At 37.4% G+C, this 14,808-nt stretch overlaps 1 protein-coding gene across 1 annotated transcript in view; it reads right to left on the bottom strand.

Annotated features, from left to right (window-relative positions):
• Positions 1-255: 255 nt before the first annotated feature.
• The window catches only part of LOC147628957 (uncharacterized), a 28,934-nt gene continuing 14,381 nt past the window's right edge, over positions 256-14,808 (bottom strand). The window contains exon 5 of the mRNA XM_086812841.1: positions 256-700. Coding sequence (XP_086668967.1) covers positions 256-700 — 445 coding nt within the window. The remainder of the gene's footprint in view (positions 701-14,808) is intronic.

Genomic DNA, 14,808 nt, shown 5'->3' with positions numbered 1-14,808 from the left:
GACAAGAATGATACAAGAGAGACTGTGCTCTAACATAGAGCACAGTCTCATACATAGAGAATACCATACACCAGAGAATGTGCTCTCTGTCAAATTTGCTAGAGTGAATGTGTCACAAGAGAGAGTGTCCTCCACTACGAGAGAGTGCTCCCCTTATCTCCTCCTTGGGTGTCCTCCTCCTTGAAGTCCCAACCCTCATCATGTAGTGTAGAGGGAAGATCTTTTGTTGGGAAAAAGGAGATGGTAAAGAGGATCTCACCCTGCCTTGGGAAAGGGAGAGGGGTGTTGCCTCCATGACTGCCACCCCATCGGAGTTGGCCATGCACATCGAAGATGTCGGAGGGCATCGGTGGTGATGGCGGTCAGAGCCGTCAAAGCCGTTAGAGGGCCCCAGCGATGACGGTGGTGGTCGGAGGGCATCGGTGGTGACGACGGTCGGAGGGCACCGACGGGTGACGATGGTTGGAGATGTTGAAGGGCACCGATGTTGACGGCAGCGGTTGGAGGGTTGGAGGTGTCGGATGGCACCGGCGGTGAGACGGTGTTCGGAGGTGTCGAAGGGCACCAGCGATGATGACGGTCGGAGCGGTTGGAGAACTGGCGATGACAACGATCGGAGCGGTCATCGGAGGGCACCGCGGTTGGAAATGTTAGAGGTGATGGTGGGAGGCTCTTGGTGGAGTGTGGAGGGTCTGACTTCCTGTCCACAGTGCAAACTGTTAGACCTCAAAAACTCTATATTTTCATGGAATGTTGTAATTTCTCGAATATTGTTATGCCCTCGTGTTTTTGTTTTCCATGATGATCTGTTATGCCAAAATAGGTAGTGTAGATAAGAAATGTGAGCAATCATAAATACATGAAATTCAAAGGAGCAAAGAACATGTTATGGATCATGGGTTACATTACATGTGGATGTTGGGCGCATGACCCTGAAACTGATGGAAATGGGCATGTGTATGCCGATGAGCCTGATCATGTGGATGATGTGGAGGAACATGCTATTGAGCATGTATATATGTTGTTGAACAACATGGGATATTTGACCATGTGGATGTTAGACATGACCCTGAAATTGATGGGAAGAATGAGCATGTGCATGTTGAGCCCGAGCAGATGGATAATGTGGAGGAGCATGTTACTAGCATGTATATGATGTTAAATAGCATGGGATATCTGACCATGTAGATGTTTGGCATCACCGTGAAATTGATGTTAAATAGCATGAGATCATGTGTATGCTGAACATCACCTTAAAATTTATGGGAATGCGCATTTGCATATGCCGATGAGCCTAATCATGTGGATGATGTAAAGGACCATGCCACTAAGCATGTATATGATGAATAACATGGGATATTAAACCGTGTAGATGTTAGGCACATGACCTTGAAATTGATGGGAATGAGCATGTGCATGTGTCGATGAGATTAATCATGTGGATGATGTTGAACAACATGGGATATTTGACCATGCAGATGCTGGGTATTTGGCTGAAATAGATGACAATGCTCAACATGGGATATTTGACCATGCAGATGCTGGGTATTTGGCTGAAATAGATGACAATGCTCAACAACTTCCTCTAAACATTGTCTAGGAAGACTTAAAGGTTCATCTTGGGATTGGTGAGAGCAACTTGAGCATATTGTAGAGCCTGCTCATGTGGATGCTGAGGAAAAGCCTCCTATTGACCATATGGATGTTGGGCATGTGGATGAAGTTGAAAAGCGTAGGATAATTGGCCATGTGGATTTTGGGCATGTGGATAATTGAAAAGCGTAGGATAATTGGCCATGTGGATTTTGGGCATGTGGATAATTGAACAACCTAGTGTATCCAACCTAGATGTTGATAAATAACATTCTACATGCCCTAGAATTGATGAAACAAGAACATCATCTATGGTAGAGGGTTACCCAGGTGGATGTTAAATAACCTAGCATCCGACCTAGATATCCAACTCGGATGCTGATAAAAACAACCTAGTGTATTCGGCCTGGACACTAATAAACAACCTTCTATATGCCCTAAAATTGATAAAACAAGAACATCATCTACTGGTAGAGGGTTACCCAAGTAGATGATGTTCAAGTATGAAACTTATGAGAATAGTGACCTAATACTCAAGGCAATTGAGTTTCTGGATGATGATTTAGATGAAAGTGAGGATGCTTCTGATGAGCATGTGGAGGATAAACATGGTGAAGACCATGCGGAGGGGGCTTAACAGGGTGAAGACCATGTAAAGGTAGATAGGGTGAAGACCATGTAAAGGTAGACAAGGTGAAATGAGGATTATGCTGTTAATGATGAAGTGTTCTTCCACGACTCCACGATCAAAATGATTATTCCTCTTTTTGAATAAAAAAATTAGTTGTTGGTACTACACATGAATTGGCTACTACTAAACCAAGATAGTGGTTGTATAGGTATGTAAGAGTTTCTAGAAGAGCACAAACATGTGGAGACTTTCAAGCGATTCACAAGAATAAAAAACTAGTGCTTGTGGTAGGACTAGATGATGTTGAGAAGTTTTTGATTTGGTATTCTAAGTGTTTCCACCTAATGATATGGACCAATTGTATGGCATGCACATGGATGAAGCAATGAAGGAAACATTTCATAGACAAAGATAGTAAATTATTTTTAGGTATATTGATCTCTTCTTTTTAGTAATATTATTATTACAAATATTTGAACTAATATTTAACAATACTTATCGTGTTGTAGGTCAATTCTTGCAACATCATTATTCACAATGATCATATGATTTCAGGGGCATCCAACATCATAAGCACTTGGATAACCAATTTTCTGGAAGAAACTTGATGGTGTGTGGAATTATTTCCATAATTTAACAAATAAAACATGCTATTGGTTTTGACAATGACCGTTACAAATCTATCCCCAATGAATGGGAGAACTGTATAGCACCAAAGTGGTTCGATCCAGATGATGAGGAGAAGGATCCATGGTACTTGACATGATTTCTTATGTTATGGTTATACATGTGGAGCATTGTAGGTGATCAGTAGACATTTATAGACATAATATGCTCTTGAATAGTAAGGATGACATTTCTATCGATGTTTTTTGACTATGATGTTTTGTATATTGCCGCAGACCCATTCCATAAATTGGTAAATTTTTGCCTTACCCTTTGCTATGGTTGCACCTAGGGTTTCCGTGTTGTTGGTAACCTTGGTCATAGTGTATCTAGTGGGGCATCATTCGTTTGGATATAGTTCATCTATTTGAAAAGTCAAGCATAGTGCACGATAGTAGTGATGACTTCATTGAAGTGAGGCCTTATAGGAGAGGCATGATTATACATAGGGATCACTTGAATCTTGATAGCTTTGCATTTAACTTAGGTATTCTTGTAGATCTAGTGGGGTTATGGAGGCACCATTGATGGGGACATACCATACATGTGATGATATATCAGTTTTTTATCTGAGCAACATTAACTTGGATTACGAGGCATTCTTTTGTGATGCTCATGGATGTCTATGTATCATATGGATATAGTTTATTAGGCTTTCACTTTTAGTCTTACATGGAATGCCATCACGACACAATGTTCATCTTTGACCTTGGTGGACATCTAGACCATGATCTTGGTGTGGCATACCTCATGGATTTCTATTCGATCTGAGCATCCTTGGTTACCATCTTTTGATGGTGGGGTGGCATTATTTCATATTCGATCCTGGTGGCCACATCATTGCATGCTTGTTAATTGGGGTGATATGACACCCTTTTTATCCAGGTGGCACAAGATCTATGGTTAAATTTGTGATATTTTTATCGCTCCTCTCTCCTGGATCAAACCAAATAAAAAAAGGGAGCCAAACTGGTCCAAATCTAGTCCAAATTGAGTCAAACTAAACCTGGAAAATTCTAGAACCCAGTTGGACTTGGTTAGTGGCATCCCTCACCTATAAATAGACCCTCACTCTTTTGTAAAAAAATATTGGAGCTATACTATGCCAGTATTATATTAAAATAATCATATTTTCTATTATCCCTTAATTTTTTTCTCTCTCTTGGGAGCTTGGAGATCTCTCTCTCTACAGCAACTCTTGGAGTTGCTCTTCTCCTCTTGGTGGACCAATTGATTGGTCGGGGAGAGAATCAAGCCAAACTTGGAGGTAAAATCAAATATTATGGTTTTTTCCAATTTGTCTCAATGACTTTCTTCTTCTCAACCCCTCTCAAGCTTGAGAAGCTTTCTAAATAATTATTTTAATTCAAATCAAGTTTTTTCTTAAAGTCTTAATGCTTAATTAAGAGAGTTAATCTTTATACTTAATTATAATATTTTCTTTAAGTAAATCTCTCTCTCTCTCTCTCTCTCTCTCTCTCTCTCTCTCTCTCTCTCTCTCTCTAAAAGAATAGTCATCTTTATGGCTAAATCCCTTGAAAAAGGATGATTCTCAATGATAGTCTCTTAATTCAAAGCTAAACTCTAGGCTTGATAAGCTAGAGATTAAGAAAATGGTATTTTTATGATTTTGTGATTATTTATAAGTAGTTAAAAACTACTTTGATTGATTCTAAATGAGAAATAGATTATCCTATCAATTTGGGAAAAGATAATTAATGGAATTAGCTTAATCTAGTGGGATAATCATAATTAAGTTTATGATTATGGTTAAAATTATAATTTAAATTCATAGTTTGATTTTAAGCATAAAAGAGGAACTACTATAATATTTTCATTACAAGATTTTATTCTTTTAGAAAAACAAAATGAGAATTATCAATAATAGCAGCGAACTTCCTACCATGTTCTAGAATTGGACATCCTATGCAAAAAGAATGATTTTCATCATATTCATGAGAAATAATTTCTTTTGTAATTATGCATAATTAACTTATTATGAGAAAAGAGTAAATTTTGGTAAATTTACTTTTATACAAAAAGAGAAATTTCCATGATATTTGAGATCCAAGTAATTAAATGGTAAAAGAGGAATTTTTGGTAAATTTATTTTTATACAAAAAGAGGAATTTTTAGAATATTTATTTTTATGTAAAAAGAGGAATTTTTGGTAAATGTATTTTTATGCAAAAAGAGAAATTTTTGGTAAAATTATTTTTATGCAAAAAGAGGAATTCCCATGATATTTGAGATCCAAGTAATTAAATGGTAAAAGAGGAATTTTTGGAATGATTTAAATTATGAGTATTTATCAAAAGTGAAATTTTGAGTATTATTAATTTTATTGGGAAATATGGGTAGAATTGATTTTTGTAAATCCCATGAATCTTTTACTCAAAAGAAGAATATTGAATATATTTCACTTGAGAAATTTGAGAAAGAATATGAAAATATCCATCGAGAAAAAGTACCTTTAACTAGGCCAAGCAATTGGTAGAAACTTAGAAAAGTCCTATCGGTATCGAAAGTAGAAAACGGTACTAAATGTGAATGCGATGTGATAAGATGTGAGTGAGTGTGATGAGATGTGGATGAGATGTGATGTGATGTAAATGAATGTGGATGTGGATGAGATGTGATGTGATGTAAATGGATATGGATATGGATGAGATGTGATAAGATGTGAGTGGGTGTGATGAGATGTGGATGAGATGTGATGTGATGTAAATGAATGTGGATGTGGATAAGATGTGATGTGATGTAAATGGATATGGATCTGGATGTGATGTAAATGGATGTGGATGTGGATATGATGAGATGTGATGTGATAGATATGCATGTGAATGAATGTGGGATGTGAATGGGTGTGATGGATGTGAATGGATGTGATGAGATGTGAGTGGTTGAGGTGAGATGTGAATGTGATGTGAATGGATGTGATGTGATGTGGATATGGTTAGATATGAATGGATGAGATATGATGTGGATAGATGAGATGTGATGTGATGTGGACTTGGGTAGATGTGAATGGATGTGAAGTAATGTAAATAGATGTGAACGTGATGTGATGATATGTGGATGTGAATGAATGTAGATGGATGTGAATGAATGTAGATGGATGTGATGTAATATGAATGGATGAGATGCAATGTGGATATGTTGTGATGTGATGTGATGAGATGTAATATGATGTGATTGGATGAGAATGAATGAAGGACGATAGGAATACATATGACTGGATGTGGAATAAGCAATGTGAATTGATGTAGAAGAATGTGGAATAACGAGAAATGATGTGGAACAATGTGGAAAGATGAGAGTTCGTTAGAAACTGTATTTATGAAACCTGTTTTTAAATGACTGTTTTATGTTAAGAATGCTGGGGAAGCATTTTGACCATCTTGTGAATGAGGTTGTGGAGACCTAAGTGATAAAGTGCAACACTTGAAGGAGAGTCAATGGAGGACGTCTCGCGTAGCAAGATCGGCTGAGGTCTTGAGCAGCCTCGGTTCGATTTGAAATGATGAGCTTTTGGTACGGTGGATGAGGAACCAAGGAAGCGGCCTATGAGTGAAGCGCTAGGTGACTTGCGAAGGAGCCTAGAGGGTATTGACCATACGGTGCTCGGGCTCTTGGTTGTTGTTGCTATAAAGATACCCACGCGTGCGTCGAGGAAGAAAATGGAACAAGGAGTTAGAGTTGTTTTCTGAATACGGGCATGGATTTGGTTGATTGGCCTTGCTAGTCCTCAAGGATGAGTCCATGGCTCTTTTATATGGATCTGTTGGTTGATCTTGCTGATCTTCAATGGAGAGTCCATCTGGATTTTTCTTAAGTGATTATAATTCCAGGTACTATGAGGTTGGAACTATTGAAAAGGCCCCCGACGAGTGAGTAGGCGGTGAGCATTCTGGTTGCCAATGATGCCATAGGTACGCTGAGGAAGAAATGAATAGAATACTTGATTATATTTTTGGATACTATGAGCTAGGAACTATTGAAAAGGCCCCTGAGTGGACAGGTGGTGAGTGTTCTGGTTACCAATGATGCCATAGGTACACCGATGAACGAATGATTGGAAATTAGAATTCAAGCTGGATATTTTGGAGGATTATGATCAGCGATACTATGGTTTCATTAAAAGATTATTTTAAAGACAACTGAATCTGTGAAACAAGCAATTTCATATTGGGTGTATAAGTGGTGTGACTATCTTGAAGTTTACTTGAAGCGCCGGCTAGGGACCCTGGGAACTCTTTTCCCTGGTACCCGGGGCAAAACATAACCAAATTTCTAAATGGATCCTATCCCTATAGTGGTTGGGCGGCTAACCCATGGGATTGGATGGGGTAGGCTGGTCTGATGGATTCCTAAAAAGAGACTCAATTCTGTTAAGTTACGATAGTTGAAGTAAATCTTGGATAACCCTTGTTCTATGGTGGAAAAGAATCAACGGCTGTGCCTCTTGATGAGGAAAGAAGCGTTGAACTCTATGATCCAAGTACAACTCTCTTCCCTTGATTGGACCATGTGACTTACAGGTTTGGTCAGATCAGTTTGGTTAGTTAAGGCTCTTGACTACGTTAGTATAGATTTTTCTTGAGGAATCGCCCGTGCTTTCTAGGCGAGGGAAGTTTTTTTGGGTTCGGTTTTGAAGAATCGAGGGATTAGCCTCTTGTCCAGATATCCGTGGGGCCTAGAGTGAGAGGCTTTGCAAGAAGTGCTACTTCCACTGCTAGCACCCCCGAATTCGTTGCGCGGAGGGGGCAAGGATCTTTCAAGGAAATCCATAAAATAAAATGCTTTCCAAGTATGAGAGAGGTTTAGGAAGAAGATTAACATCAAAAAAGAGAGTAAACATCATTGTTTAGGCTTACCCTTGGTATGCTTGATTCTTTACCTTGCAAAAGTTGTGTAGCCTTCAAAGAAGAGGCTTGGCCACCAAAAAAAGAGGGTAATCGTGAAGAGAAGAAGAGGTTTAGTGAAGCACCAAAGCTTCACAATGGAGAGGCAAGGAAGAAAGAAGATGAAAATACACTAAAATGAAAATTACACTAGCATGTAAATACACTAAAATGAAAATTACACTAGCATGTAAATACACTAAGATGAAAATACAAAGGAATGGGGCTCTATTTATAGGTGAGGGAGGCCACCAACCAAATCCAATTGGGATCTAAAGGCTTCCAGCTTCAATTTGATCCAATTTAGACAAGTTTTAGACTAGTTATGCCCAATTTTTGATCTAGTTTGGAAGAGATGAGAGGAGAGATGAAATATCTCATTTTTTAAAATTAAAAATTGGGGTAAGATGGAGATTCTAGGTGCCTCCTTCATGAGCTCCACTCACCCTCCTGAGGTGTCAAAATTCACATTTTTATACTATTAAGTACTAGTACTAGTCAACTCTTCATCTTATGTGAGAATTTACTCATTTTTGGTGGATTTTCTTTTATTCTTGCATTTTTCTTATTCAAACACTTAGATTAATCCTATAGGCCCATTATAACACTCTTTGGACCTTAATCCATAATTTTATGAAGATAGGTACCCCTAGGAGCTAAGGTGTTCAGTACATATATTTAATTAATTTCTAATGCACATTGGAAAACTCTTTTTAAACTTTTGTTTCAAGGGATTACTTCCTATTGACTGGAAGAAAATACTTATCCAAAAATATTTCAAAACTGTATTACCTCTCTCTAGACCAAAATAGGGTCAAACAAGATCTTTTTTTCATTTTTCTGAAGGGGGGAATGATTACAAGAGACTGAAGGGGAGGTTCTTACATCTTTTCAAAAGATGGAGGGAGGAAGTCTACATCCTACCCCACTTAAAAAACGCGAGATGTCCTCATCTCGCAACAACTGGAGGATAATCTCTTACATCTCTTTCTTCTTCTATTACTTCTAGCATTATTGCTTTGGAAGTAGATGGTTGATTTGGGAACTTCTCTCTTTGACTTCCCCAATTGTGAGACTGAGGTCTTGCATTACTTTGCATCGAAGCTGAGGGTTGGTTAGGGAATCTACCTCTAGGGTTTCCCTGATTTTGAGAGAAGGACCTTGATTACTCTGGAAGGAAGGAGCTGGAATCTGGAATCTGTAATCTTGGTCCTTGAATTCCTTGTCCTAAAAACCTTGATCCAAAAGGAGTTGGGCATTTCATACTATGATGACCGTATTCTTGGCAGTTAAAGCATCTAATTCCTCTATTCAAGGGTGGAACTTTTGAAGTTGAGTTGCAAGGAATTGTGTTCAGAGGAAAAGGCCTTCCTTCCATTCTGAAATTTCCTATATCTTGGGTTTGATTAGGACCTTGTTGTTTGTTTCTTAGGAGGCGGAAAGTTGGAATCACTTTCTAGGGTCTCTTTTTGAAAGACGATGGTGTTGGCTTCGACAAGACCTTGACAAAGGCCTTGGCAAAATCCTTCGCCATCCACACTGCTTCAACCATAGAAACTGGCTTAGCATTCTTCACCAAGGTATCCAAGGGTTCGTTCATTCCCTGAATGAACCTGGCCATCAGTTGTTCTTCATCCAGCGGTGGCGAGTATTTGAGGAGGAGAGCGAATGCCTGATGATATTCCTCCATAGTTTGGCTCCCTTGGGTTAGCTCAAGAAACTCATTCATCTTTGTTTTCGAGAAGCCTAGAGGACAAAATCTTTTTCTGAAGTATGCTTTAAGATCATCCCACATTTGGGTGTTCCGATCCAAGCAGTTTGTCTCGCAGTGGTTCCTCCATGCTACTTTGGCTATTTCTACGATCTTTAGTCTAGCAAGAGCCACCTTACTTTTTTCGTTTTACCCTGTGACATCCTGTGACATCGAAATACTCTTCCATAGCTTCGATCCACTTTTCTCTATGGTCTCACCTAAGTGCTCCCCTTCACCTTTGAAAGGTCCAGGATGAGATCTATAAAGAGCTTTACGAACATCTGGGTCGAGTTCTTCCTCATCGAGATGGGGGTTAACATTTCTACCACGACGACCTCAATCCATGTTCCTATCAATACGAAAACTCTTTGTCAAGTCCCTTTTTCCAACTTAACAAGACACTCAAAGAATCTCAGGTGAAAAGACCACTTTATTTATAATTCAAATCCAAAAAGAAATTTAACTTTAGATCCAGCTGATTTTGGGGTTCCTTAAAGTTTGATCAACCCTCTCAAAATCCTAATTTCCAATTAACATCTGAACATTCCCCACGGGAATTTGAATTGTACAGGTTCTCAATTTGTCATTCCACAATTGGGTCCATTGGAAGCTGCGAACAATCTGTCAGTACGATCCTCTAATCTTATAGTGGTCTGCTGAAAGTCTTGATCATCTACCAAGCTATTAACATCATCACTGGAATTCTCCCCATTTGTCATTATCATAACTTATTCAACTCATCTACCTTCAACCAGAATTCAAAAATTCATCATCCTTCAACTAGAATCCAAATCAATTCATCAGTTTTCAACCAATTTTCTAAAATCAATTTTCAACCAGAATTCTAAAATCATATCAACCAGCATTCGAAATCATCATCTAGGATAGTATTTTTGTTCATAACAAGGTCTAAGATTCACTCGTATATATTGTTAGTATAGAGCTGCATTTATACCCACGGTATATACAAGTATTCACGGCCCTTGGTGTTATAAGGCAAATGCTATCATATCTAGGCCTCAAGCAAGTTCGGGATTCCACAAAAAAGTGGTACTTCCATCTAAAAACCCAATTCCCAATTTATGAATTTCCATTCGGAATATAAATTCGTACGAGTTTTAACACACAATTACAATCTTTCACTGGTAATTTATAATTTTTTGACATTTCTTGCTTCTTGGTTTATCAAGAAGCAAGAAATATAAATTCGTACGAGTTTTAACACACAATTACAATCTTTCACTGGTAATTTATAATTTTTTGACATTTCTTGCTTCTTGGTTTATCAACTTCAACCAAATTGCTCTGATACCAGCTATGAGATCCATGCCCTCTCTGCGCATCAACAAACTCTAGAGTGCTGGTAGCAGAAGTAGCAACCTCATGCGCAAGGCAGAGCTTCCCACTTGGGGCCTCGCCCCACGAATGTCCGGGCCCTCGCCCATAAATGTCTGGGCAAGGGACTAGTCCGGCGGCTCTTTCAAAACCGAACCCAAAAAAAACTTTCTTTTCCCAGAAAGCATAGGCGTTTCCTCCAGGAAAATCTTCTAACGTAGTCAAGGGCCTTAACTATCCTTTGTATTCTAACTGAACCTGCGGGTCACATGGCCAAATCAAAGGAGGAACTTGCACTTGGTTCATAGAGACCAACGCTTTTTTTCCCATCAAAAGGGCCACAACCATTAATTCTTTTCCATAGAACAATGATTATCTTGTGACTTACTTTGACTACTATCAGAACTTGAACAGAATTGAATTTTATTATAGGAATCCATTAATCTAGCCTAACCCCATCTAATCCCATGTGTTAGCCAACCGCCCAACAATTATATTGATAGGATCCATTATAAAAATTTGGTTATGTTTTGTTCTGGGTACCAGGGAAAAGAGTTTCCAGGCCTCCTAGCTGGCACTCATGCAAAAATTAAATAGACACACCACTTACACACCCAATATGAAATTGCCTTTCTTAGATTCACTATTTCCAAACATAATTGCAATAAAACCACATTGTTTCCATCATAATCCTTAGTATTCCATTTCCACGATTCAATTTCCAACTTTTCACTTAGGTCCCCATGACCTCATTCCAAATCCAATTTCCAGTCATTCCTTCCTCAGCGTACCTATGGCATCATTGGCAACCAAAACGCTCACCGCCTGGTCAGTCCCTCTAGGCTCACCTAGTACTTCACTTAGGGACCTTTTCAACAATAGTTCCTAGCTCATAGTACCTAGGAGTATAATCTCATAAAATCCATATGGACTCTCCGTTGAAGATAGCTAGATCAACCAACAAGATCCATTTATCAAAAGAGCCATGAACTCATCTGTTGTTAAAGACTAGCAAGGCCAATCAACCAAATCCATGCTTGTGTTCAGAAAACAGCTCCAACTCATTTTCTTCCTCGATGCACGCGTGGGTATCCTGGGTAACCCAGAGCCTAAGCAGCACCCTCTAGGCTCCTTCGCAGGTGACCTAGCGCTTCACTCATAGACCGCTTCCCTGGCCCCTCATCCACCGTACTGTAAGCTCACCATTTTAACCGAACCCAGGTTGGTAAAGACCTCGACTGACCTTGCCATGCGAAAAACAATCTTTTAAAAAACAGGTTTTACATGCAAATATAGTTTCCAAGCAAAATTCCCATCTCTCCACATCATTCCTCATTATTCCATATCATTCCGCACATCATTCCACGTCATTTCTCATTATTCCATATTTTTTCACATCAATTCACATCATTCCACATCAATTCACATAATCCCACATCATTTCCACATCTATTCACATCATATAGCATCATTCCACATTCATTCACATCATTTCAACATTCATTCACATCATCCCACATCATTTCCACATTCATTCACATCATCCCACATCATTCCACATTCATTCACATAATCCCACATCATTTTCACATTCATTCACATGATCCCACATTATTTCCACATTCATTCACATGATCCCACATTATTTCCACATTCAATCACATCATCCCACATCATTCCACATTCATTCACATAATCCCACATCATTTTCACATTCATTCACATGATCCCACATTATTTCCACATTCATTCACATTATCCCACATTATTTCCACATTCATTCACATCATTTCATATCATTTCCACATTCATTCACATTATCCCACATTATTCCAGATTCATTCACATTATCCCACATTATTCCAGATTCAATCACATTCACTCACATCATTTTCACACATCAATCCAATCTCTACAAACAAGATGGTCTCTTTTCGCTTTGAGCGAATTAGGTTTGATTATCAACTTTCTTTGATCTTGTTATCAGAATTTTTATTCCACAATCAACTAGGTTAAGAGTATAGTTACTCTACTTTTCATATTGATAGAACTTTCTAAGTCTCAGCCAATTACTTGGCTTAGTTAAAGGTAACTTTTTCTCGACTCAATTCAATTAAGTCTAAATTTTCGTTCACTTTTGGATCCTTGATTCTTTCAAGAATTCCAAATTCCTTTCCTAGAGGGAATCTAGGAATAAGTCATTCACAAGTATTTACATTTCATCCAACTAAGCATGTTTCTAGTCTTTTCTAGGAAATCCCTTTTCCCGTTCAGAGTGTACTTAAGATTCCATTTCTTGAGAATCTAGATGTATACTTCATAATTCAAAAAGTTAATATGTTCGTGATTCCTCTTTTTGATTAAAAATTTATCCATGTTTTCTTGATGCATTCCTATGAATATTTTCACATTCTTTTCTCAAATTTCCAAAATAAAATATGCTCAATATTCCTCTTTTTGAATAAAAGATTTATGTATACATCCTTATGGGATTTACAAAATCAGTTATACCAATAATTCCTCTTTCAACATAAAATTTTTATGCACACATACTAATTCATTTTTTTCTAAATGAATTATATTCATAATTCTTTCCATAATTCTCATAAATTGAATGAATCTAAAAAAAATTATGCATAACCTTCTTTATTTTTCTGGTAAATGAACAATGCTCAAAACTCCACTTTTAGCATAAAATTTATTATGCGTAAATTCATTTCCTAATGATAAAATTTTTTCCATAGCTTCCCCACATTTTCTATGAAATGATAATGCTTAAAAGTATACTTTTAATATAGAAATTATTTATGCATAAATTTATTTTCTAATGATAAAAATTTTGCCATAGCTTCCCCACATTCTCTATGAAATGAGAATGCTTAAAATTCCACTTTTAACATACAAATTTTTATGCATAAATTTAAATTCATTTTCTAAAAATTTTACCATAGCTTCCCCGTATTTTCTATGAAATGAGAATACTCAAAAATTCACTTTTAGCATAAAAATTTATTTATGCATAAACCTTCATTTTCTAATGATAAAAATTTTACCATAGCTTCCTCGTATTTACTATGAAATGAGAATGCTCAAAATTTCACTTTTAGAATAAATTTTGTTATGCATAAACCTTCATTTTCTAATGATAAAATTTTACCATAACTTCCCCGCATTTTTTATGAATTGAGAATGCTCAAAATTTTACTTTTAATATAAAAATTAGTTTATGCATAAACCTAAGCATAAACATAAACATTAGTTCATCTAAAACAAATCATAAATTAAGAAATGCATGGTTTTAAGAGGAAACCCATAAAATAAAATGCTTCCCAAGCATGAGAGAGGTTTGGGAAAAAGATTAACATAAAAAAAAGAGAGTAAACATCATTGTTTAGGCTTACCCTTAGTTTGCTTGATTCTTTACCTTGCAAAAGTTGTTTAAACACTTGGATTAATCCTATAGGCCCATTAGAACACTCTTTGGACCTTATTCCATAATTTTCTGAAAATAGGTACCCCTAATGGCTAAGGTGTCCAGTGCACATATTCAATTAATTTCTAATGTACATTGGAAAACTTTTTTTAAACTTCTGTTTCAGGGGATCACTTCCTATTGACTGGAAGAAAATACTTATCCAAAAATATTTCAAAACTATATTATCTCTCTCTAAACCAAAACAGGATCAAACAAGATCTTTTTTTTCATTTCTGAAGGGGGGGATGATTACAAGAGACTGAAGGGGAGGTTCTTACATCAAGCAGGATCAAACAAGATCTTTTTTTTCATTTCTGAAGGGGGGGATGATTACAAGAGACTGAAGGGGAGGTTCTTTACATCATCAAAAGCTGGAGGGAGTAATCTTACATCATGTGAAAAATGTTTTTATTGGCCTAACATGAAAAAGATATTGCAAAATATGTCTCTG

Source organism: Cibotium barometz, chromosome 18 (genome assembly GCF_041138505.1).
Source record: "Cibotium barometz isolate CiBa-2024 chromosome 18, ASM4113850v1, whole genome shotgun sequence".
NCBI classification, from domain to species: Eukaryota; Viridiplantae; Streptophyta; class Polypodiopsida; order Cyatheales; family Cibotiaceae; genus Cibotium; species Cibotium barometz.
The sequence above is the reverse complement of the archived record's forward strand: the minus strand, read 5'-3'. Positions and strand labels throughout refer to the sequence as shown.